The sequence below is a fragment of the Sminthopsis crassicaudata genome, chromosome 5 (genome assembly GCF_048593235.1).
Source record: "Sminthopsis crassicaudata isolate SCR6 chromosome 5, ASM4859323v1, whole genome shotgun sequence".
Classification (NCBI taxonomy): domain Eukaryota; kingdom Metazoa; phylum Chordata; class Mammalia; order Dasyuromorphia; family Dasyuridae; genus Sminthopsis; species Sminthopsis crassicaudata.
In genome coordinates this window covers 67,926,079-67,953,030 of record NC_133621.1, presented here as the reverse complement: position 1 = coordinate 67,953,030, position 26,952 = coordinate 67,926,079, and the positions used below count along the sequence as shown (strand labels likewise).

General features: G+C 34.2%; 1 protein-coding gene across 1 annotated transcript in view; it reads right to left on the bottom strand.

Moving 5' to 3' along the window:
* The window catches only part of CCDC7 (coiled-coil domain containing 7), a 117,614-nt gene that overhangs the window by 66,449 nt on the left and 24,213 nt on the right, over positions 1 to 26,952 (bottom strand). The window contains exons 4-8 of the mRNA XM_074267070.1: positions 17,643 to 17,729; positions 16,147 to 16,167; positions 15,105 to 15,137; positions 11,020 to 11,189; positions 3,030 to 3,085 (exon numbers count right to left, since the gene is read on the bottom strand). Of these exons, the coding sequence (XP_074123171.1) occupies positions 3,030 to 3,085; positions 11,020 to 11,189; positions 15,105 to 15,137; positions 16,147 to 16,167; positions 17,643 to 17,729 (367 nt within the window). The remainder of the gene's footprint in view (positions 1 to 3,029; positions 3,086 to 11,019; positions 11,190 to 15,104; positions 15,138 to 16,146; positions 16,168 to 17,642; positions 17,730 to 26,952) is intronic.

Here is a 26,952-nt window from a genome sequence, read left to right as displayed (position 1 = left end):
TTCAGGTCTTCCTAACTCCAGGCCTTGCTTTTTTAATTACTTCACCGCCTAGCTTTCTCTAGGAGCTAATTAGCAGCAATTAGTCAAATTAGAGTTAAGAATAATTATCAAATCCTATAAAGAGGATAAGAGAGATTAGGATCAAGAAAATCCATAATATTTGAAAATTAAGAGCAGTAATTTACTTAGAGAAAGTCATTTCAGTTGAGTGATGCTATCAGAAGGCAGATCACAAGGCTAAGATTTAGAAAGGTAAAATTGACTGAGCCCTAGTAATTGTGGATATTCAGTAAAAATGCACAAAATATTTTTGGGGGCCAACCATTCAAGGATTTATGAATTTTCCTTAATGTACTATAGTCAAGTTCTAATTTCTTTTTAGTCTGAGGTTTTATCAAATGATTTGCTAAATCTAAGAAAATTATGTTTTCAGTATTCCCGATTTCCTAGTTTAGTAATCACATCAAAAAAGAAATAAGGTTGCTTTGCCCTGACTTGTTATTAATAAACAAATCTTGGTCACTGATCCTATTTCTAGATTTAATTGTGATGTTTAAGAGCCAATGAATCCCTTCAATTAGGATGTTAAGATTACAGGGCGTCATAGGAAAGGGGCATCTCTCATGAACCTAGACAAATTCAAACAAGCTACTGCAACAACCCAAGTTTCCTCCAGGAAGTTCATCAACTCACCTTTTCTTATAAGCTTTAGAAATGCTTTACCATAATGAATTTTTATTGTAGTCACCTAAAATTTCTCCACCCTCTTGCAGTTATTGTCTCATTTCACTGATTTAGCTTTAAACACAAGAAGTTCTTTTTAAATTATTATTATCTATTAATCCTTGTTTAGAGAACATTGTGAATATTGGTTGATCCCCAGTAACTAGGAATTGCTTCTGAGATACCTGGCAATTAAGAATGAGGAGCCTGGTAAGAGGAGCCTACTGGATTCACAGTAAACTATGAGATAGCCCACTTCTTTTATTTTGTGTGCTTTCTCTTCCTGGACTTCCAAAGAAGAATGCAAAAAAAGAGAAAAGAGAAATGATATCTCTTCTCTATTTTTAAGGGTATTTGAGGAGGAGGGAAACATGGCAAGAAGTCTAAGATTGCCTGAGTTAAGCTGAGACTGGAATTTCTGACCTGAATTCCTATATGCCATCATTTGTATTTCCTTTTCTGAGTAATGGTCTGATAGTACCAATCCAGAGAATGGGTTATTTCCAAGACTGAAGTTATCTCTTGGGAATAATTCCCGAGTTTAAGTATTTCCAAGTGCAAGAATTGGGTATTTTTACCCAAGAAAATATTTCCTCAACAAGTGTGAAATTTGGAGAAAGTAGAAGACTTTTCAAAGGTAACAAGACCAAAATAATGATGGCTAAGTAGATCTAGACCAACCCTTTATGATAACAGTGCAACTCCAAATGAGTAGGAAATCCCCACCTTCCAGAAGAATATACTAAGTATAATGTACTCTTTTGTATTTTATGATTTTTATATTTGTTCAATCTATCAATCAATCAACAAGCATTTGTTAAATATCTACTTAGCACCGGGAACTATGCCAAGTACCAAGGAGACAAGTGAAAGTGAAATCACCTCAGCCTTCAAGATTATTCAAATAGTCTAAGGCATTTTTAACCAGCAGAGGGCACTATTCCAGCAGAATCTGTTATATAGGTGAGGGAAAAATTCACCTTTGGAATTTGGAGTTAAGTCACTCCTCTTAAATTCTTTCCTACCAACAGGTGGAATGGTAAGACTTCTAAGTAACTGCCATCTCTCTTTCCCCAGAAAGCTCAAGTAGAATTAAATTCAGCCTTTTAGGGAATTTATCAGAATTTAATGAGATTTTCTCTTTTGCTTAGAACATTTAATAAGCAAAGCAAACTTCATCATTTTAGAGAAGAGGAATGGGATCTCTGTCCTGATATCCACATATCATGATCTCTCTTGCAGCTCCTTCCATTTTAAATTTAAAAATACAAGTATATAACAACATTTATGATAATGGTTTTATATAATCAAAAGATTAAACTAGAAAAGTAAACATTATGAAATCAGAAATTTAAAATAAATCAAAAAACAAAGGGAAAATAAAACTTTAGAGGGAGTACCAACATTTGCAGGCAAAAAAGTCAAGAGGGATAAAATCTTTCACATCTTTCCTATAGCAATTACAATCACTAATTCCTTTGCAAAAAGTATCAAAGAAAAGCCTGAGAGATTTGCCATCTCCCAGAATTGAAAGTGGCTTCTCTCATCAGAGCCCCCACAGGCACGATCCAGTCAGTGTCTACTTGGATTGAGCTCTGTCCATCTCTCCAATTCTATTGCAATCGTGTTCTCCTTATGTGCTCTTTGCTCCTCCTCTGCTCCTGACCAAAATTGCTAGTGAGACTACCAAACAAATTGCTTAGTATTCTGCTCATACAACTGGATAAAAGAAACTCCTTAACTTTCAATTCCAATTCCAGCTCTCACCTCATGATAAAATTTCTGCCAGAGAAGAGGATACTACCTTTCTACCTGGACTGATTCCCAGAAATTCACACAGCTATCCTGAAACGTCTCCTTACCTGAAGGGAAATTGGTTCTACTACCAAGCTGCAAACATATATACATATAAAGAACACAAATATCCAAAACACAAATACAAATACAAAGTTACTTTAGGGAGAAGGTAATGGCAGCTAGGTGCCCAAAAAAGAAAAAAAAAAAAAAAAAGGCTGCATCAGGATGATAACACCTGAACTGAGTTTTGAAGGAAACAAGGGACTCAACAAATCCTGGACAAAAGGACCGTTGTGAGTAACAGCAATATCCAGATTTCATATTTTATTTATAAGTATACATTTGAGTTTGTCAATATTTTTACAAAGTTATATAGTAACTTGTCACTAATTTTAAATAGAAATATCTATTTATCATGAGAAAATAAAGCCATATTAGAAATTTTTAGAACTTTTACTCATGATTTTTACTACAATATTCAAAAGCAATATTAATGAAAAAATTGTCACCTTCAATCATCTTCATTATGTCTTGATAAATCAAAGTTGTTTCTGATTGGCTGTCCCTGTCAAAGTTTACCACAATGAAACCTAATTTAATACATAAATATTAAGAGTTGAAGTTACATTTAACTGTATTTGCTGTTCAGTCTAAGAAGTGCTATGGATACACATTTACAAAAAAGAAAAATAAAAATGTTTTATGAAAATTCTGTTAGTAACTTTTTTAAAAAGTAATAAAATGAGAAACAAGTAAAGTTTATGTCCATAAAGGTAATGTCTAATCCAAACTATGATTCAAAATTAAGAATGCAAACAAAATAAACAATGGCCAATGTGTAATCAACAAGAACAGAAAACTTTTTGAAAACCAAAAATAAAACTCAAAATTTAACTAAGCAAATCTTGGCAATTACGTATGTTATGAATCAAGAATTCAAATATGCAGGCAATCCAAGCTTTTTTCTCCTTTTGTCTCTAATTCTCTGTAAGTTAATGGGACAAGGGAGTTTGAAATTGCCAGTCAATAAAAATAAAAAAAAATCTTATTGATTTTGCTCTACTTGTTAAGCCTTTAAAAAAAAAAATCATTCCTACTTACCTTCTACTGAGTAGAGAGTCTATAATAAGTAACCTCAGGCTATATATAGACCATTTGGCTCTGGGAAGCTATCGTTCTATATATGTTTGGTGTAATGCAGTTGTTTATAAAAGTAAATTCTAAATGGATAAATAACCAATCAAAAGATGGAGAAGAAACAGAACACAAAAAGGCATATTTCTGTCCATTTATTAATTCATTCACTTATTCAATTAATATTTATTGAGTGGATATTATTTGCACAGTTTTCTTTTGGGAATACCAAAAAAGTACACAGTTCTTGCCCTCAAAAAGAAGTTATAATCTCACCAGGAAGACCAAATAAATGCATGAAAAGTCAGAAATAATGAGCAGGCATGGCTAGGTGCCAAGCTAGATAAGACAGGTAAGGGTGAACATGAGAACAGTAGGAAGGAGTTAAAAAGAAAGGACACTGCAGAGACAAGCACTCAAGAGGCAAAAACAACAACAACAAAAAAAAAACCCAAAACATAAAGCCTCAATAAAACTTTAAGGGTAAGAATCTCAGAAGTCAAAAGTTTTAACTAAGTTAGGCTAGGCAGAATGCTCAAATAGAACTGTTCAGAAAAAATTGTCAGCTGTATCTCTGAAGAATGTAGGCAAAATTGCCTTGATTCCTTAACATCAATAAAGAAGATATTTATTTAATAGATATTCAATTAATTACTATGTGTTAAGCATACTTACACCTAAAGGAGGTATGACAAGAGTGCCAAGAGATGATGAAAGATAAAGGAGATAAAGAAAAAAGTCACATAGGAGAAGAACCAGGAGAAAAGAGGCTACTAAGTCTAAAGGGGAAGAGAATATTCAAAAGAAGGGAATGATCAATGGTGTCAAAATTTGCAGAAAAGACAGAGAGGATAAGGAGTGGGGGAAAATGCTCAAATTAAAGGGAGAAGCTTAAGGGGATGAACAGCAGGTAAAGATTAATTCAATAGTCCAGGTAGTGTAGATGGAAAATAAGAGCAGTAGAATGAATGAAAAGGAGTTGATGGAAAGAGGAAATGTTTGATTTTATATTTCTATTTACCATGTTTACCAAGTAAATATTCAGCTCACTTTCTCAAATGCCTTAAATATCTGTTATTGAATGTTTACTTTTGGGGGGAGGATGATTCCTCCCAAATTTGATAGGTAAATCATTTTGGGTAAAAGCATGAGGTTTTTTGTTTTGTTTTGTTTTGTTTTTTCCCCCCAGAATATGTCCCATAACTTTCTTTTCAGTTTTTGGTACATACAGAATAATCTTGTATAATGTGAAATTTTTATTGAAAGGCCTTCCTCTTTTGCTGCTTAAGAAATTTATTGTTATTGAAACTGCTAAATTTAACCATTTGCATCTTGGAATTTGAAGTGTAATGATTTAAATCATTATTACTATTGTTGTTGAAACAATTCTGTAGATTCTTTTGATTGGTGCTTTGTTTTCTGTATACAGAGTTTTTGGCAATTTTCCTGTGTTTTTTTATGCTTTGTGATACTCAGTTTTTTGGGTTTTAATCTTTTAAGTTCTGGGAGAACTGTGACCTTTAAGTACATCCTGTCTTTGAAATGAATGTCTTTGGCTCATATAGAAAACAAGTAACTTTTTAATGTTGCCTTTTGCTTCTCTTCTGCCAGATTTTCTTCTATCGCAATGATTTTTGTATTCCAAATCTATTTGTTTCTCTTTTACTACTTTAGAAAACAAAGTTTTCTAATCTATTGTGTTTTTTATTTCTGAATTATAAATTGACATGTATTGATTACTAATTTCACTTCTTTCTTGAACCATTCTGAAAATGTTGTTATTCTATTCTATCTTAGGATTTTCACAAAATTCTGATTTTGTTAGGAATTTCTCTTTTCAAAATGGGTCCATGATTTAGGCATAAAGAATGAGATCATAAATAGATTAGAGGAACAGAGGATAATCTACCTCTCAGACCTGTGGAGGAGGAAGGAATTTATGACCAGAGGAAAACTAGAGATCATTATTGATCACAAAATAGAAGATTTTGATTACATCAAACTAAAAAGTTTCTGTACAAACAATACTAATGCAAACAAGATTAGAAGGGAAGTAATAAATTGGGAAAATATTTTTACAGTTAAAGGTTCTGATAAAGGTCTCATTTCCAAAATATATAGAGAACTGACCCTAATTTATAAGAAATCAAACCATTCTCCAATTGATAAATGGTCAAAGGATATGAACAGACAATTCTCAGATGATGAAATTGAAATTATATCCACTCATATGAAAGAGTGTTCCAAATCACTACTGATCAGAAAAATGCAAATTAAGACAACTCTGAGATACCACTACACGACTGTCAGATTGGCTAAGATGACAGGAACAAATAATGATGAATGTTGGAGGGGATGTGGGAAAACTGGGACACTAATACATTGTTGGTGGAGCTGTGAAAGAATCCGGCCATTCTGGAGAGCAATCTGGAACTATGCCCAAAAATTATCAAACTGTGCATACCCTTTGATCCAGCATTGATTGCTGCTATTGGGCTTATATCCCAAAGAAATACTGAGGAGGGGAAAGGGACCTGTATGTGCCAAAATGTTTGTGGCAGCCCTTTTTGTAGTGGCTAGAAACTGGAAGATGAATGGATGTCCATCAATTGGAGAATGGTTGGGTAAATTGTGGTATATGAAGGTTATGGAATATTATTGCTCTGTAAGCAATGACCAGCAGGATGAATACAGAGAGGCTTGGAGAGACTTACATGATCTAATACTGAGGGAAATGAACAGAACCAGGAGATCATTATACACTTCAACAATGATACTGTATGAGGATATATTCTGATGGAAGTGGATATCTTCAACATAGAGAAGAGCTAATTCAGTTCCAATTGATCAATGATGGACAGAATCAGCTACACCCAGAGAAGGAACACTGGGAAATGAGTGTAAACTGTTTGCACTTTTGTTTTTCTTCCCAGGTTATTTTTACCTTTTGAATCCAATTCTTCCTGTGCAATAAGAAATTCAGTTCCGCACACATATATTGTATCTAGAATATACTATAACACATTTAAACATGTATGGAACTGTCTGCCATCTAGGGGAGGGGGTGGAGGGAAGGAGAGGGAAATTCGGAACAGAAGTGAGTACAAGGGATAATGTTGTAAAAAATTACCCATGCATATGTACTAGCAAAAAAAAAAAGTTATAATTATAAAATTATTTTTAAAAATTAAATAAATAAAAGAATTAGCACTTTCTAAATCACTATTAATCAGAGAAATGCAAATTAAGACAACTCTTGAGATACCACTACACACCTGTCAAATTGGCTAAGATGACATAAAAAGATAATGACGAATGTTAAAAGGGATGTGGGAAAACTGGGACACTAATACATTGCTGGTGGAATTGTGAAGGGATCCAGTCATTCTGGAGAGCAATTGGAACTATGCTTAAAAAGTTAACAAGCTGTGCATATCCTCTGAACCAGCAGTGTTTCTGAGTTCTTAAAGGAGGGAAAGGGACCCACAAAAATGTTTGTGGAAGCCCTTTTTGTAGTGGCAAGAAACTGGAAACTGAATGAATGCCCATCAGTTGAAGAATTACTAAATAAGTCATGGTATATGAATATTGTAGAAGATTATTGTTCTATAAGAAATGATCAGCAGGAAGATTTTAGAGAGGCCTAGCTAGACTTACATGAACTGATGCTAAATGAAATGAGCAGAACCAGGAGATCATTGTACATGGCAACAAGATTATTCGATCAATTCTAATGGACGTGGATATTTTCAACAATGAGATGATTCAGATCAGTTCCAATAATCATGTGATGAAGAGATCCAGCAACACCCAGAGAGAGGACTATGGGAACTATGGGACCACAACATAGCATTTTCACTCTTTCTGTTGTTGTTTGCTTGTTTTCTTTCTCAGTTTTTTTTCTTTTTTGATCAGATTTTTCTTGTGCAGCAAGATAACTGTATAAATATGTATACATATATTGGATTTAACATATATTTTAACATATTTAATATGTATTAGACTACCTGACATCTAGGAGTGAAGGGAAGGAGAGGGAAATTTGGAACACAAAGTTTTGCAAGGATCAGTGTTGAAAAATTATCCATGCATATGTTTTATTAAATAAAAAGCTTTAATTAAAAAAAAAGAAAAGAAAATTACACATAAAAAAAGAATTAGCACATATTTTCTTCTATGTGCTGTGTGTGGGATTCTATATGTTTTATATTTTATGTTCTGGGTTCTTTATTAAGTTTTTTCCTAATCAAATTCTGAGTGCCTCAGTCATTTTCTTATATTACCCTAATTACTCACTTTCTAATTCCTCTCCCCTCCTTTATTAATGAATATATTAGATCTAGACTAAAAATCTTCCTCAATGTCTTCTCATACTGGAGGAATTAGGGGGTCACAAGCCTAAATTCCTGAATTAAATAAGTCTCTTGGGACATTGCTTTAGTCCCAATTGGATGACAGTTGCCTTTCTCTCAGGCTCCACCCAGCTTATATTGTATACTGACTTTCCTCCTTTCTTTCTTTAATTGGACTAAATCAACATCTGCAGCTTTTTGTAGTGAGTCTGAGGGACAGTAGAATGTTACAGGCAGAATATCTGCAATGGCTCTCTAACCTAGGTGGCCTTGTAAAAAAAAAAAAAGAAAGAAAAAGAAAGAAAGAAAGAAAGAAAAGACAACATGCATACACACAAAATAAACAAACAAAACAATACATTGTCCAAACTCTTTCTTCACATGGTTAATCAGAATAGTGTCTTCCAGTTGTTGAGGATGGGAGGCAGATAAGACATGAGCTGTGTTGGCAAAATCTCTGTATCAGAAGTGAGAGGGGGAAGAGAAATACATTCTCAATATAAGTCCCAAGCACAAGCCAAAAAGTCTTTTTTGTGCATTCCTGCTTGAAACCTGGAAGTGGAGGAAAAATGTTGAGAACATGTTTTAAAAATTAATTGATTCATAAGGATTTTATCTAGTTGGAGTAAAAAAAAATTTTATCCAGTGGATTTAGCTATAATTGCTAAATATCTAGTATTTAATTTCTTTTGAATGGGGATGAGGGGGGAACGGATTTTGAAGAATTTTAGGGATCTGAACAAAGTATTTAATTCGTCATCTTTTGATTCCAAGTGTAAGAAATATTTCAAAGGAAAACTTAATTATATTCAATGATATGGAGAACAAGGGAGAGGGAGAAGTTGAAGTTTTCTTGCTTGGCTTACTGGGTGATGCCATTTATAAAAAATATGGAATTTAAGAGGAGAAGGAAAGTTAGGAGCAAAGTTTCAAAATATATCCAGGTATATATACCTAAAAGACATGAAAATGAAGATGTGGAGCAAGGCAGGAGAAGTCACATAGATATATAAACATTTAGGATCATCTTCATGTAGATGATAATTGGATGAGAGCACATGAAGCAGATAAGGCTAGAGGTTAGAGAAAAAGAGTGAAAGAGAGCCAAGAAAAAAAAGCTGTATTTAGGGAGCTAGAACTAAAAAAGGAAACCAAATTCAAAGAAGTGGTAGGAATAATAGGAGAATGCAAAGCACAAAAACTTAATGGAAAGTTTAGAAAAAAAATTAATTGGTCAACAATAACAAATGATGCAGGGAGATTTAAAAAAAAGCAGTGAGGACTGAAAATTTGGCCATTAAATATTCACTGATGATCTTTTAGAAAATTATTAGACTGAAGATAGGGAAGATGTTAGGCAGCAAAAGAGCAAATAAAAGCTGAAGAACTTAAGGCAGTAAATGTAGATTGTTCTTTCAAAAAGTTTAGTGGTAAAAACAAAAGGAGACAGAGAGAATGATACAATGGAATCAAGTAAAGGTTTATTTTAGACTAATATTTGAAAGTGTTTGTAAACCAAAGAAAGGGAAAGGAGCCAGTGAAAAAACAATATAAAATCACAAAACTAGGAGATGGTTGATGAAAGTAAGTCTTGGAGGAGGCAGAAAGTAATGAAATCAAGGATACAAATTGAGGGATTAGCTTTGTTAAGGATATATGTTCCTTTGAAACAGAAAAGGAAGAATAGACAGATGTAAAAACATCATCTCAGACAGCAAGTTCCAGTAAAATAGAATTGTGTCAAAAGCATGATGACAGATTCATGCCTAGATAGGAAATACATACTTAGTGACACTCATTGAAAGTCGATTTCTCCAAATATCTGCAGTGGAGTGGATTGTCAATATGGACACACTTAAAATATGAAGATTCAGAAACACAGCAAATAGCTATGCTAGTGATACAACTGAATCACAGTCTCAGTAAGTCACTCTCCACTGGAAGCAATTAGTCAGAACCAATAAGAAAAATCATCATATATATTCTTAAAGCTTGTGATATGTTCTAGTCATCTCTGTTTTGTTGAAAGGGACTGCTATAGGGGAAAAGTGGGAAAATCACAATCAAGATGCTCAAAGAACTATGTGATCAAGAGATCCTTTAGTCTCTGAGATCCCTAATTCTGATATCTGAAGTGAATACTTAGAAACAGCTGAGTAACTTTTCTGAATAGTTAAATTGCTAGGAGTGATAGTTTTTGCTGAAAACCAGCACTGGACTAAACCAGCACCATATTATTTAAGCTTTTAACTAAAAAGTATGGTTCTGAGGTTTTCTTGTCTCCACTTCCCATTCTGGGAAAAAAAGTTCATCTCCTCAGGACTTAGGGTTAGGATGGGATGAGGATCATGAGTATAGTTGAGAAAATTAGAGAACAAACACTGCTATCTCCTTCAAAGTACCTTCCCTTATCCTTCCTCCTCCCTCCACTACCCAAACAGAAACAAGTCTCTTCCTCCTCTGAACACAAATTGGGTTTTTTACACCTCTTTCAGTGCTGCTTTATCACATTTTGTGGTCACAGAGCCAGGAGTCAAACATGCATATGTTTTACCTATCCTGCTAGAGTTCTAAGTTCTGTAAATGTTGTGTATTATTCCTATTTATATCATCCAGAGCATCTGGTACATTGCAGGCACTCAATAAATACTTGCTGAACAAATGAGATGATTTTTTAAAATAGTAAAGTAAAAGTCCAGGTGAACTTAGTATGAATTTGTAGTGGAACCCATCAGTACAATTATGTGACTACCTTCTATCAACCCTTACAGTCCAAAAAAAAAGCCAAAAAATTATGCAATGATAGAAGATAGGAGATGTTGGAGCTAGAGACACAGTCAAGTGCTGAAAGTTTCACAAAGAAGCAACTCTAGATATATTAAAGAAGCTATGGCATGCTGATCACATGTTCTAGTTTATATAACTGACCCAAAGATTTGCTGTCAAAGTGTAACTTCAGCACTAATTACATCTTTCCATAGTCGCAATGTAATGATATTTACAATTCACTTACTGCTTATGTTTTGCAGCTACAGCTCTTCGGGTGGCCTTCGGCACTGTACAAAAGCGATTCCTTAATTTTTCAAGTTTTTGCAAAAGGTCTATCACTTGATTAATACTTGAAGATACTGCTTTATCTGGCAAAGGTAGCTCCCAGTCTGAAATATTTTGTTCTTTAACTAACTAAAATAACAAAAATTGAATCAGATACTTTAAAGTTACTATACCTTGGGTTCTCCCCCAAATATTTTATTAACCATAACAAAAGTATTCTTGGAATACTATTCTTACCTGTAGTAATAGCCAGATGTTAAATATGCTATAAACTCGTAAGCAAACATGCAACAAAAGTTACTACTAAGTTTAAAACTAAATTGTTATTAGAGAAACATTTTAATTTTAATAATATTTTATTTTTTCCCCAGTTACAGGTCAAGAAAATTTTTAGCATTCATTTTTACAAGATTTTGAGTTCCAAATTTTTCTCCTTTCCTCCTTTCTTCCAAAGATGATACTTTAATACAATTTATACATATACTGAGGTAAAACATTTTCATGTTAATCACAGCTATGAAAGGGAAAAAAAGATCAAAAGAAAAAACCATGAGAAAGAATAAAATGAGTGAAAAAATATATGTATCTATCTGCACTCAGAGGTCATAAGTTCTTTATCCACATCCAGATGTGGATAGCATTTTCTTTCATGAGTCTTTTGTACTTGTCTTATATCACTGTGTTTCTAAAGATCCAAGTCATTCATAGTTGATCATTACACCATATTGCTGATATTGTATTCAATGTTTTCTTGGTTCTGCTCATTTCACTTTATATCAGTTTATACAAGTCTTTCCCCTCCCTTCTTCCAAGGATGATAGGTAGTTTGATAGCTTATACATATACTACCATATGAAATATTTCCATGTTAAATCATAGTTATGAAAGAAACAAATCAAAAGAAAAAAATGAGAAAGAATAAAATGAGTGAAAAAAATATATGCATTTTTATCTGGATGTGGATAGCATTTTCTTTCATGACTCCTTTGTATTTGTTTTAGATCACTGTGTTTCTAAGACCTGAGTCCTTCATAGTTGATCATCATACCATGTTGTTTCTATTGTATACAATGTTTTCCTGGTTCTGCTCATTTCACTTTGAATCAGTTTGTACAAATCTTTCAGATTTTTCTGAAGTCTGGTTAATCATTTCTTATTGCAAAGTAGTATTCCATTGCATTCATATACCAGTTTGTTCAGCTATTCCCCAACTGATGAGTATCCCCTCAGTTTCCAATTTCTTGCCACTGTGAAAAGGGCTGCTTTAAATATTTTTGCACATATAGGTATTTTCTCTTTTTATGAGATTTGGGGGGGGGGATATAAATCTAATAGTGATAATGCTAGATCAAAGGGTTACATAGCATAGTTGCCCTTTGGTCATAATTCCAAACGGCTCTCCAGAATGGTTATATCATTTTACATTACACCAATAGGGCAAATAATACCCCAATTTTCCCACATCCTCTCCAATATTTATCATTTTCCTTTTTCTGTATATTAGCCAATCTGATAGGTGTGATGTGGTATCTCAGAATTGTTTTAATTTAGACAAATATTTTTAAAAAGGAAAATGACAACAGGATCAAGTGAATACTTCCCAGTATATTTGTTCCTTTGGTAAAACAGCATCAGAATCATATACAACTTCTGATTTGAGAAAATAAAAGATTATATATGAGAATATATATATTATATATGAGAATATATATATGTTATATATATTATATATGAGAATATATATGTTATATATTATTTATATGAGAAGATAAATCAATCTTTAATCTCTCTACTAGATACTTTCCTATTACTTAACAGTCATAATGAAACACAAATTAAAGTATTGGTAAGTGATAAAAAAAAATTTGCTTTCCCAAAATTCTTTTTGAGAATCTCTTCATTTTGGCAATTCACAGCTGGATACCTTATATAAAAACTACTGAAACTAATCAGATGCCTTGAGTCATGTCAAATCACCCCTTCATCTATTTGAGACCCTTTCCAAAAAGCTAATAATGGAGTTTTAAGAGGGCAGACCCACAGAGCAGGAGGACCTCAGCCCTGATTTGCTGACCATCATTTACCTGATACCCTAACACATAACCATGTTTTATAGTTTTTCACAAAAAGAAGTTAGAAACTACTAGACTCTTTCACAAGTAATGTGTTTTGTATTACATAGCTAGGAACAGAGGGAAAAATGGGGGAAATTAATTCAGTCAGTTTTGTGCTGAATATTTTGTGCACTGCAATGTGTTTTAGACACTATATGGGACACAAAAATATATAGCAACAAGGAGGTCTTTTGCCCTTAAGTAGCAGTTGAAAATATACAACAAATAAATGAAAAGTTAATCATACAAGAGGTATTTCAATTTAAAATTTCAAGCTTCAAATTATTTTAATGGCATTTTTGCTATCAAAATATCTGCTTAAAACTACCATGTGAAAACTTAAGTGGAACCCAATATCTCACATATCCTACAAAAAATATTTCAAAGCAATCAAAAGGATAAAAGAAATACAGAACCCTTATCTTCCATCCAATTCAAAATTACACATGAAGATAATCAACAGCCTGCAAGCACTCCAACAAAGGATGGAACAAGAGAAGCAAGGCATATTCATGCTTACGTCAAATAGCCTATGAGAACTATGAGCAGAACTCAACAAGAAAGCTGGAACTTCATCTTCTCTTAAGAGCCTCAGAAACCTGGAGTGCTCTGAGAGAACATGATTTATGTGCAATTATCAGAATTTGAGGCGTGTGAAATCTTAGAGCAGCAATGGGCAGGAAGGCAGCTTCCACAAATCACGTCAAGATATTCCTTAGAGAATTCAAAGCTGGAGAAAAGGCCACAACTCAGAGGCTTGTTGTACATGTCGGTCTGAGGCCAGGATGATCTTGTACAAATAGCTGGAGTCTCTCAGGATCACAGCAAGAAATAGCACTGATTCCCAGGCAGAGATTGTGGAAGAAAAAAAGGAAACAGAGACAGGCCGAAGCCAACAGCTACAATGGGCTACCAGAAAAAGAGTTGGTCTGATCCCATTCATTCATTCCATCCAGAATGCATGGCAGTGGCATTCAGACTTCAAGAGGACAGAACTAAGCATTCCCTTCAAAACCCATCCAAGAATAGAAGAGGGGATAGCAGAGGAGTAGAGTATGAGTATTGCCTTAGTATGAAGTCTAAAATTGAGGCTGGAGATATCCTTAATACTATGGGTTAATTAAAATCTGAGAGCATATCCCACAAGAGAGTAGTCCCACAGCAAGAATAAGGAAACCCTCAGAGGAAGGAATGATTCCAAGAATGACTGAGCAAAAATGGCAAGGCAAAAGCTAGGCAACAAACAACATCTAATACCCTATACCAAGATAAAGTCGAAATGTGTTCAAGAACTATAGAAACTGAATGTGAATCAAAGCATAGTATTTTTACCTTGTTTTGTTATTGTTTGTTTGTCTTTCTCATTTTTTTCCCCTTTGATTTGATTTTTCTTGTGCAGCATAATAAATATGGAAATATATTTACAAGAATTGCACATGTTTAAGACTTTAGGGGATTGTTAGCTGTCTGGAGGAAGGAGGGATTGGGAGAGAGAGGGAGAAAATTTTGGAACAAAAGATTTTGCAAAGGTAAATATTGAAAACTATATTTGCATATTTTTGGAAAAATAAAATAATATTAAAGAAAAAAAAAGCTTTCATTAATAAATGGTTTCTTCTTGGCATATATACAATCATAGGTAAATTTTTAAATTTCTACAAATATCTCAAAATGCAGGGAAGGAAGTATGGTAGGAAATATTGTTCATAATGCTAATTAATATACATAGATGAAAGGAAGAAGTGGTTTAGTTAGTGAATACTTCCAGAGCAGAAAATCCACAATTAAAAAAAAATGTTACTATGTAACAGTAATATATGGCCAAAGAGTATTTAGGAAACATTAACTGACTATACTAAATTTGCTTAAGGTTTTTTAATGCCCAAAGTGTAAAACAAGTATCATAATCACTTAAAGTTCTTATATTTACCTCTTCTACATGATATACTTCCCGTTGAAACCACTTTAAAGGAAAAAAAGAATATTAATTACTAACATGTTAAAATTATGTCTTGAAACAAAATATAAAGGTTAAGAGGAGAGGGGAAAAATAGCAAAATGAATATCTCTGTCTATGCATTGAGGTATGTATCCCAGAGAAATTATAGCTTCCCTGATCAAATAAATCACAAGCCACTACAGAATGCATATAGGCAATAACATTCAGGGGCAGCTAATGGAGGCTTTCATATGTTTTTAAAAACGTAATATGAAAAATTGATAAATATTTTTGTTAAAAGAACCTTCCCAACAACACAATGTAGAAATCCTTGTTCTTTCTCCCACCAGGAACAACAGTTCTCCTAGTCCAACCCTCTAGAAATCAAGTTCCCCTTATCCTGGGAGAATTATCCCATAGGTGAGTGATCTATTCCAGACTATATCTAGCTGTCCTCAGTCAGTCTTACCCATCTAGCCAGAAAACCAGGAGCAGAGGGATCTTGTTATATATGTCCTACTAAATTAACCTTCCATTCCATTCCCACCCCACATCCTTCCATCTAGGACTATATACAGCAATCAAATGAGTGCTTTCATTGCAACTGGCAAGGGCATGAAAATCAACTATCACAGTTTCACTCACAATTTCTGTACCTCCTTAGGCCAAAAATTCTTCCCTTGTCTTCCAATTTCCTTGCACTTGCTAATACAGCAAGTATTTTTAAATTAAAATTATTAAAATTATAATTAATTTTATCTATTTAATTTAAATTTATTGATTAATTTAATAATTTAATTAAATTATTAAAATTAAAATATAATCTCCTTGAAGACAAGAATAGTATCATTTTAATTTCTATCCCCAGTGTCTGCCTACCACTACATAGTACACAACAGATACTAAATACAGGGTTTAGTTATCAATTCATACATAATTTTATATTCTTACCTTTGTGAATTTTTTTACAAATATATTTATATAAATGTTTTGTACAAGTTTTGTAAATACCGGCAACAATTCTGGTAATTACCTTAAAAAGAGATTCCAATATCTGGTGGGGGAAAGCATATGATCAATAAATATGATTCCAATACCAGCCTTCAAAATGCAAAATATGTGACATTGTATTTATTTCAAGTCTATAACAATTCTCTATTAAGCGAAAATCTACCTTGTCATGACAATATAGAATAATAATAATAATAATAGCAATTATTATAAATACTTAAATATTTCCAAAAATTTTTATAAATATTATCTCATTTGATTCTCACAACAATCCTGAAAGTAGGTGCCATTATGAGGCAGTAAAGGGTTAAGGGACTTATCCAGTATCACATAGTCAATAAAGATTAGAGGTCAGATTTGAACTCTAAGCTCTACTGCTCTATCCAATGCAAAACTAGAATTAGAACTTAGGTTCTCTAGAATGAAATTTAGCACATTTTCTACTATACTGTATTCTTCCTTTCTTAATTCATTCTTCCTACAGCTGCTAAAATAATGTTCCAAATAATAAACATATCTAACCATATCATTTACCTGATCAAAAAACCTCCAAAGCTTCCTACTGAGTATAGCAAAAAAATAAAAAAAATTAAAAAAATAAAAAAACTCTTTATTCTGGCATTTATTTTCCTGTATTATGACTTTAACCTATATTTATTAGTCTCAGCTCCATGCAAATTAGTCTTTACAAGCTTTTCTGTCAATTTGCCCTATCTTAGCCTATATGTTTGCACATTCATTAGGTATCAACCATTTCTAGAATCCCATAGCAACTGTTTCAATCTGTTTCTTCCTTTGAGGTTCAGCTTGTGTATCACCCCGTCCTAATTTCACCAGATGACACTCTCCCCATTTGGACACAGAACTTTCTATTTTGTGCCTTACTTATCTGTAAGCATTTTTTCTCCCATTCTTCCTCCATTAAATTAGAAATCTCTTGAACTGAAGATCCCAACTCAGTCAAGCAATCAGTCAACAATCATTTTTTTTAAGTGCTTGCTATAAGCCAGGCATAATACTAAGCCTTGAGATACAAAAGAAAGTAAAGAAAAGTCCCTGCCTAGATACATTTTAATGGTGAAGACAGCAAGTAATATGTAATATAGAGAGTAGATGGAAAATAATCTGAAAGACAAAGGTGTGAGAACCAGGAAAACCTTCTACAAAAAGGGGGTCTTAAATTGAGTCTTGAATGAAGTCAGGAAAACCAAGAGGCTGAGGTAAAAGAGTTGAGCATTCCAGTCACTGAAATGCCATGAAAACAAGGACTAGAAATAACTGCAAGTAGGCCAGTGTAGCTAGCTAGACAAATACTATGCTCTTTTAAGTTTCAATTAGAGCCTAGAGGTTCTAGCAAGAAGTCACTAAACTTCACTGAACAGGGTGAGGACATGTACAGAATTATGCTCTAGAAAGTTCACTTCAGCAGATAAATGGAAGATGGATCATCATTTTCTACGTTTTTCTAAAGAAAATTTAAAATGTTTTAATTTTTTGCAATTCACAGAGGATAAATACCTGCTGTTCTTCTTTAACTGCTTCTTCAAGCTGTTTTGCAAGTGATGTACAGAATAACAAGAATGAAGTCATATCTTCTGCTTCTGTCTGAAAGAAAGTTAATGAAGTTATAGATTATATTGCACAATACATAGAATACCAGTTATAGTCAGAAAGACTTGGGTTCGAATCTGACCCTAAACACTTTCTAGTTTTGAGACTGTGAGCACTTAATCCAGTTTGCCTGTATTACCATCTGTAAAATGGTGATAATAATCTCACCTCTCCCAGAGATGTTGTGAGGGATCAAATAAGATAATATTTGTAAAGCACTTAGCACAGTACTTGATACATAGTAAGCATTATATGAATGTTAATTATTATTATTATTACTATTTTAAGTTACACTATAAATTATATGTAATATGTACATGCATATTACATGTAAAAATGTATTATAAATATATAGTATTATTATTACTATTATTTAGTTAAATGTAATTGTTATCAACTATATCTTTTTAAATATTATAAACATAATGTCAAGGATCTACTACTCCCTAGTATTCAGAGAGAAAACAGACTAAAACTAACTTCTGTCACCACAAATAAGGCTCCAGTCAACTGATACTTACCCAATCCCACAGCTAGCAAACTCTTAACTCCCATTTTTCCTCATGTTATGATGTAAAGTTATAGAAATAACTTTGAAAATCCCATCCACTGCTATTATATTCCCTTACATCTCCACCTAGTTTAGACTTCGCTCTCTCCAGGCTCTCTCCTCCTTTGGAAAGTCATAAAAGTAGTACATCGCAGAACCATAATTTTAACTCAAATTTTATGACTCAGAACTTAGTGCTCCAATTTCAGTAATGCACCATTACAAAATATATGTGCATACATTATAAATGAATATATGCAATATACAAGTGTCATACATATATATTACACATATATACATATATGTCTATAAATATCTATATAGAGAAATAAATACATGCACATATAGATGTCAATCATGCACATGTATATTTCTTACCCACAGAATTAATCCTGGTGATTCAAAACCCTTACCACTGAGATATATCATAACTTAGCTATCACTAAAATATTTGTCAAGTTAGGAATTCGGGGCTAATGGTTCTAGTTGCAATCTAAAGAAAATGGGGCTTAGAGCCTTCAAAATCATAAATAGTACTGACCAAAGGGCCTAATTACAAGTGAGTTTTAAAAGATAGTTAACATTAAGCTTAAACAAGTACATCTTCATTGGATAAGTGCCTGAGATACACAATAATAGGACAAAGCAAACAGTATGCAATAATAGAGCAAATAATGTGTAAGTTGGCCAGCTCTATCTCATAATGTGATCAATCAATAAGCATTTATTAAGCCCTATTTTGTGTCACTATGTTTTACTAGAAACACAAAGACAAAATCAAAACAGGCCAAGCCCTCAAGAAGTTTACATTCTAACAGGAAACACAATATATATATAGAAGGCTAAACACAAGATAGATATAAAACATCCACAACATAACTTTGGAAGGGTAAGTGCTCTCATGATGAAAGAGAGGATAAGAACAGGACTCCAGTATATGATGATATTAAGCTGAGTCTTAAAGGAAACCAGGTAAGAAGAGATAATCTATGAAGGCATTGGGGTGGGGTGGGGGAAGTGTCAGACATTGTTATTATTGTTACTGATGGAGTATTAGGTATTAGAAACTGCAATTGAGGCTGAAACATACTCTGTGTGTGTGTGTGTGTGTGTGTGTGTGTGTGTGTGTGTGTGTGTGTTGAGGACCACACTTACGTGTGATGGAGTAGGTCAATTCTTCAAGAGCCTCCACAGCTGTGAATCATACATAACACACTTAAAGTTATTGCAAAGCAGCCTTTACTGACACAGATTTTGCTTGTGAATTAAGAATGAAATAAATTGGGGGCAAGAGAGAAGAGGAGAGAGGTCAGAGAATGCAACTGCCCTCATTCTGCTTATATTGTCATCCTCTCACGTGAAGAGATCTATTTTGTTAGTCAGAATTAGAGCCCCAGCAGCTATTAGCAATTTGCTCCCGTTAACATGTATGGATGAGAGTAATGTGTAAAAAAGCTAATAAGATCATAATAATAGCTAACATGTATAGAGCACTTTGTTTACAAAATACATGTTATTTCAATATATTTCAATAATTCTTACAACCATGTGAAATCGGTGCTAGTATCCCATTTTGCTGAGGCTCAGAAAGCTTAAGTTTCTCCAGAGTCATATAGCTACCAAATATCCAATATAGAATTCAAACTCAGGTCTCCCTGACTCAGCATTCTATCCACTAGGTCACCCAGGAGGGAATCCACTGTGAAGAACTTTAAGCCAAACCACAAAGGAGTTCATCTAGTAAGGGAAGAGGGGAAGAGAATTAGTCTCCCTGGTCCATGCTAACGAGACTTATCTTCTAAGCTTCAGGGGCCACCATCCTTGTCCATGTGTTCTCTAGTCTTATACAAAGTGTTTGGATCACCAAGCAAAAAAGGATCCTTCTTTTTACATATTTGCCAACAGATAAGTAAGTCAATTTCCCAATGGCAGAGGTCTTTAGTGGTACTTAAGAAGAATCATAATAATACAAAGAAAAATAGGACAGAAAGAATGACTCCTTTCTCGGAGGGAAAACCCACACTCTTACCTTCTGGTGAGGGGAAGGAATGTGGCCCCAAAGCTATGCCAACAGGACTGGCAATAGTAGTAACCTGGTCAAGAAATCTCCTGGACTCCAACTAGAGATCTCATTATACATGGTAACATTCACTTATCCTCGGTAGTCAAGCTCAATATTACTTAATGTGTACCTCCTGCTAACTCTGGAGCAAGAATTCAGCTACTCCAAATGTTCTGGCAAGCCAGTTCACCTTTCAGTTAGAGGTGTACTTGATTTCCTAAGAGGCTGCCCCTTCATTAGAGGCTAGTACCTGCAGAACCTATTGTCATGGAAGTGGACATAATAAAATTGTAGTTACTATTTCACTAACAGGATGAGTCTAGCAATGATATGGGAATACAATGGAGATAAAAGAATTCTAGGTTTAAAGGAAGACGAAATAATTGCTGAACTCATATACTATCTATTAGATCATTCAACACCCCTCCCCCTCATATCTCCCATTCTCTGATTATCAGAGGTGCTGAGGAGAACTTTTTAATTGTTTGATGAGATTTCACTTTCCTGTGTACTGTGAAGATTCTCCTATATTGTAAAATCACCCAGCATGACAACTAATAATCATAGTTCAAAGTGCTGGTACTAATCATCTCTTCTAAATACTACATAACTCCATTTATGCATTTCTAATATCTTGAGATCTATATTGTTTTCCAAGGGTGTTCTATGTTCCATATTCTTATGATGATGTACTTAAAAGTAGTGCTGCATGGTCAATCAAATTGTTATTAGAACTAGTCAGTGCTTTAAGACATGCCATGTAACTGGACAATGTGGTTAGAGACTTCTTTCAGAGTCATGGTAGTATTGGATTCTTGTATTTCTTTCAGGCTCATTAGTTTTCTCTCACTGATAATATTTGTAACTTTAAAAATCACCTTAAGCAATAACTTCCTTCCTTAAAAAGTAGATCACCAGAGAATGATAAATATACATTTTCTTCCTACTCACATACAGACTCTGAATATATTCTCATTAAAATATAAGAAAGCCCTTCAGTAAAGTGCTGTAAGTTTCCATGGAAACAACCATAATACTTTAAGTTAACTTGAGGCCGATCCTGTGCCCCAGTGAATATTCCCTGGCTGCGGCCAAATCAATCCTAATGCAGAAGCTTCCTCTAACATCCTCCTCATTTTACAAGGAAAAGCATTAGAAGAGTAGTTTTAATAGTTTTTACAATTTCAAACTAAGATGAGCTCAGAGAAGAAGTCAAGGGTGGCAGGTTTAACAAAACCTTTGTTAGTGCTTTTCAAATCAACTACTGTCACCTGACAGCCTAACCTCAAATGCCAATTATAAAGTTAAGGAAAAGAGACAGTGACCATATTTCTCTCATCTACTGACAAATAAGCACTCACTTAATGCTGGTTGATTGCTAATAATTGATGACTAAAGATTTTTTTGTGTGTAAGGAACATAAAAGGCAGTATAAGATAGTGGCTAGAGAACCAGCTTTGATCAGGTCCTTCCATAAAACTTCTGATTGTGTGATTTTAACTTCCCTAGACCTAAGATTTCTTATCTGTAAAATAAGGGGGCTAGACTAATTTGTCTCTTCCAGCTTTAGATCTGTGATTCTGATTCCCACAGCAACTATTCCAAACTTCTTTTTCTCTACTCAATCTTTCCATACCATTTCCTCCCTAGTATCTCTCAGCCATGGACCTTGCCTTATACTTTACTGAAAAAATAAGAGACAATTTGCCATAAATTCCCTCTTCTCTCTTCCTCTACATCTCAAATCCCCTGGATGTAATCCCTCATTCCCTCCTACTTTACTCTAGTCTCTGAAGAAGTTGTAACATTCTTGCCAAGGCTAATCCCTCAACATGGAATCTTGATTCCATCCTATCCCATCTTTTACAGCAGATTACCCCCAAAATTATCTTTTTATCTAACCTTCAATTTTTCCTTAGATGCCATTTCTTTCCTTGGTCTACAAACATGCTTAAATCTCCTTCATCTGGTGAGGTGGTAAAGTGGGTAGGAAATGAGGGGGAGGATGGACCTCTCTATATCATCCTGTAACATGTCTCTGTGTGTGTGTGTGTGTGTGTGTGTATGTATGTGTGTGTGAATAAAATCACCTCAAACAATCTCTGAACTGAAATTGCTCTTGATTTATCAATGATCTATTAATTGTCAAATATGAACTTTTTCTCTGTTCTTATCCTTCTTAACTTTTATTCTATAGTTGACACTGTTGGCAAACTTCTCTTCCTCCATATATTCTCTAGATAATATAGTCAAGCCATGCTTGTGTGCGCCATTATGCCATAATTACATGACTGGGATCTAGTGAAATGCAATAAATAGTGCAAAAAAGTAAGAGGTTTAACCCAACTGAAAATACCTTTTCTTTGTCTATTTATTTGTGTGTGTGTCAATCTCTTTATCAATGTGGACATCCCTGGAAAGTATGCTACCAAAGAGAACTTATCCACAGCATTAACAACTTCTCCATTTGCTGATAGTTCCACATTTGGATGGCATAGTACTGGATGATAGAGGAACTGTGTTTTCTTGGTTAATTGTTAGGCCAAACTTAGCACAAGCAGTAGAGAATTGATCCATACTTTGCTGCATCTCAGGTTCAGAAGCTGCATGAGTGCACAATCATTTGCAAATCAAAAACTCATCCATCAACACTCCCTCCAGTTTACTTGTGGCTTGTAGTCTTTTCAAGTTGAAGAATTTACTATCACTGCAGTAGCTGACTGATGCCATGTTTATCCTCATTGATATTTGAAACATGGCTGAAAACATTGCTCCTAGGTTTATCCTTTTCAGTAAAATAGAAATCTGAAGATACTTATGTCCAAAGACTGACTTTCATTAGTAAATTAATGAAATTCTATTTCACCTTCTTTGACATTCATTAATTTAAAATTTTAATTAAGAATCACAATAAAATTATAATCCTAGAGATAGAGTATTGAAAAGGATCTCAGAAGTCATCTAGTTCAGCATGCATCAAAACATGAATCCTAAGAATCAGTCAATGTACCTCAATAGATTACATACTAGACTCGGGATTGGAAAACCCATATTTCTAAGAGAAATGACTAAGACCTTAGCAAATTTTTTTTTCTTAAAAGTATTTTTATTGATTTTTAATGTAACATATGTGCATATATATCCCTTTCTCCCTCCCCTCTCTCAGAAAGCCATCAACCACAACAACCTATTTTTTAAAAGGAGAGAAAAAATTTCTAATCAATACATCTAAAAATGCTAATGTTATATGCAATGTTGCTCCTCCACTTCAGCAAAGGAGCTAGAAGTATGTCTTCTCATATATCCTTTTTTTTAATTATAGCTTTTTATTTACAAGATATATGCATGGGTAATTTTTCAGCATTGACAATTGCAAAACCTTTTGTTCCAATTTTCCCCCCTTCCCCCCACCACCTTCCTCAGATGGCAGGTAGACCAATATATGTTAAATATGTTAAAGTATAAAGTAAAGTTAAACACAATATATGTATATATGTCCAAGCAGTTATTTTGCTGCACAAAAAGAATCAGACTTTGAAATAATTAACCTATGAAGAAAATCAAAAATGCAGGCGGACAAAAATAGAGGGATTGGGAATTCTATGTAGTGGTTCACACTCATTTCCCTGAGTTCTTTCACTGGGTATAGCTGGTTCAATTCATTACTGTTCTATTGGAGCTGTCATATTTCCTTTTTGGAGCACGATTTGGTCATTATATTTCTGTAACATTTGGTTTAGATTACTTTGTGATTATGTTTTTCTTTTTACATTACTGTATTTATGTTTCCTGGCTGTGTTTACTTCCCATTGTCTTAGTTCATATAAATTTATGCTTCATGTTTATCATGTTTTGTCATTTTTTATAGCACAGTAATATTCCACTATATTCATGTACTAGTTTGTTTAGTCATTTCTTAGCTGATGACTATCTACTTTATTTCCAATTCTTTGTTACAAATATAGTGGTACCTTGATACTCATCATAAGTAGATCTCCAGTCTGCAACCTAATCATTCCTTCCCACCAATTCCCCAAAAGGACAAGTAAGTCTTCCAGCTACAAAGAAGCAAGCAGTCCAGCCCAACCAGGGCTCCTCATTTTTAGAACTTACTTTCAAAGAGGAACCACCCCCCACACACATCCAAGCTTCCTTGGGAAGGAGGGGAAAAGAGAGGCTTGGATGTGAAGGCAGAAATCATGATCCCCTGCCCACCACCACCCCAGGACTCTGGCCACAGCCAGGGACTTGGGGGCTACCAGGAATCCTGGATTCTTCACCACCTGGGTTTCTGCCACTAAAACTCCCACCACAGCCAATATTTCTGTTTCTGCTAAGAATGCTGGCCACTCTAAGTCCCTTCCTAGTATTACTGTGTTGGGAACCAGGATCCAACATCCTCAATACATGCAACTTCAGCATAATGGGCTCTAACCTGACTGTCCTATGTACCACAACTTTCATTGCGGAGTTGGTAATGAAGGCTATTAAATTTTATCCTGGGATGCTATTAGCCTGAAGCATTTCTTCAATATATTAGGTTTTTCTTTGGTTATTCTTTCTGTGTATTTCCTTGCTATTTTTCTCCCACCCATAGTCTTATGAATCCTGTTAAGGATTGAAAAATTGCAAGTTCACTACTCACTGCTGAGGAGTGAACCAATGGAGGTAGCTGACAAAGATGTGTCCTATATCCTGGTACTTCCCTATTATCTCTTGACTCTTCACCAACTGGAACTATAGGTATAGAGCCCTCAGCTCAAACGCATGAATTGAAGATAGGTAACAGAGACAATATGGACTCCCTAACTTTCCCTTAGAATCCCTTGGATTCACCAAGCAGGCAACCAGCTCTAGCCAGAGTCCCTAGCCTACATCATGAAATGCTTGCCTTTCAGCTAAGAGCCCTCAATACAGAGATCTGTGGAAATCACATAGACTTCAGCCCTTAGCCCAAAGCTTTCACTATCAGGAGAAGTAACAGAATATAATTAGGATTGGTGAACAAGAAGTTAAGAGCAGCCATGCAGAACCTTCACTCTTGAAGAGGAGAAGGGGAGAACTGTAATCATGATGGCAGGCAGACAGGATGTGAACCTAATAGTGCCATCTTTGGCTGAATCTTAGTTTTATCTGGCAATCACCTTGTGAAGATTGTTTTAAGTTCAATTGTTGATCTTTTTCTCTTTTAGGCATATTTCTTGTTTTTTAAAAAGAAGCTAGATTTGACCATTTTAATACACCATTAGATACCACTTTGATAGAAACATTGTCTTTCACTCTTTCAAATCACTTCAAAAAAAAAAAAAAAAAAAAAAAAAAACAACTTTTCCATCAATGTCTCTGCAAGCAGTTCAGTTTTTAAAACCCAAACATATGATTTAGACTTATCCCCATTAAATTCCATTTTATTGGATTTGGCCTATCAATTTGACCTTTTAAGGTTGTTGGGTTTCTTTTTTTTTTATTCTTCTCTGTGATTCAAATTGTTAACTATCTCTTCCATCTAATGTTCAAGATTGATAAGAATGGCATCTATATCCATCAAAATCACTAATAAAAAAAAAAAAAAAGCATGTATCCTAACAAAGCTGGGCTAGATCTAAAACATTCCACTAGAGATTTCCCTCCAGGTTGATACTGACACAACTCAAGGAATTCAGTCATTCAACCAATCCTTAATCCATTTAAACATACTACTTTACAAAGATGTAGTATTACAAGGATCTTAGCTTTATATGAGAGACCTTAAGATTCCTTGCTGAAATCCAGTGATGTCTGTGTCATTCCCCTGACTTATCACTCTAGTAATGTTAGAAATTCAAAACAAAATTAGTTTGGCATGAGTAGTTCCTGATGAAGACATACTAGCTACTAATTCCCCTTGTAAATGTTTACAAAAATGTTCTTTAATATTATGTCCCAAAATTTTATCAGGAATCAAAATCAAGCTCACCAGTTTTTGTAATTTGCAAAACTATCATTTCTTTTTGAGGGTGAGGAAGAAAGAATTCAGGATTATTGCAGGTGTCTAGTTCTATAAAATGTCTTCTGTTCTATAAACTTTTTCAAAGATAACAGATTAACAATAATATCAATAATTTTTTAATTGAATTGGCAGATGCTATGAAGGTACTCCTGGCCAAATTACCATAATCTGTCTTCCAATGCACTTCTTCCAACTTGTTGAATTCATGTTCCAACACAACTGGTAGGGACTGAGGGGGGAGACAGAGTGGGGAGAATGAATAACTGCCAAAATATTATAGGGAATTCATAGACTAGGCTAGCTGGCATTAACAAAACCATTCAAGAAGCTGAGTAGAACCAGTCAACTCACTTTGAAGCAGCTCAGTATCAAACAGATCTCTCTTATAGCATATCTATTTTGAACTAGATTTTTCATCCTCCCGAACTTTCACAACTAATTACTCAGTGATTGTGAAAGGGTTGGATGAGTTTTAACAAAAAATATTCTGGATTTGTTAAAAACAGAGGGTCACTTCAAGAACATGGCCAAAGGGGAAGTCTTACAAGTCAAACAAAAGGACCTAAGAATCTAGATTACCTCAGTGCCCTAGATTTCAGAAAAGTTATAATATCAC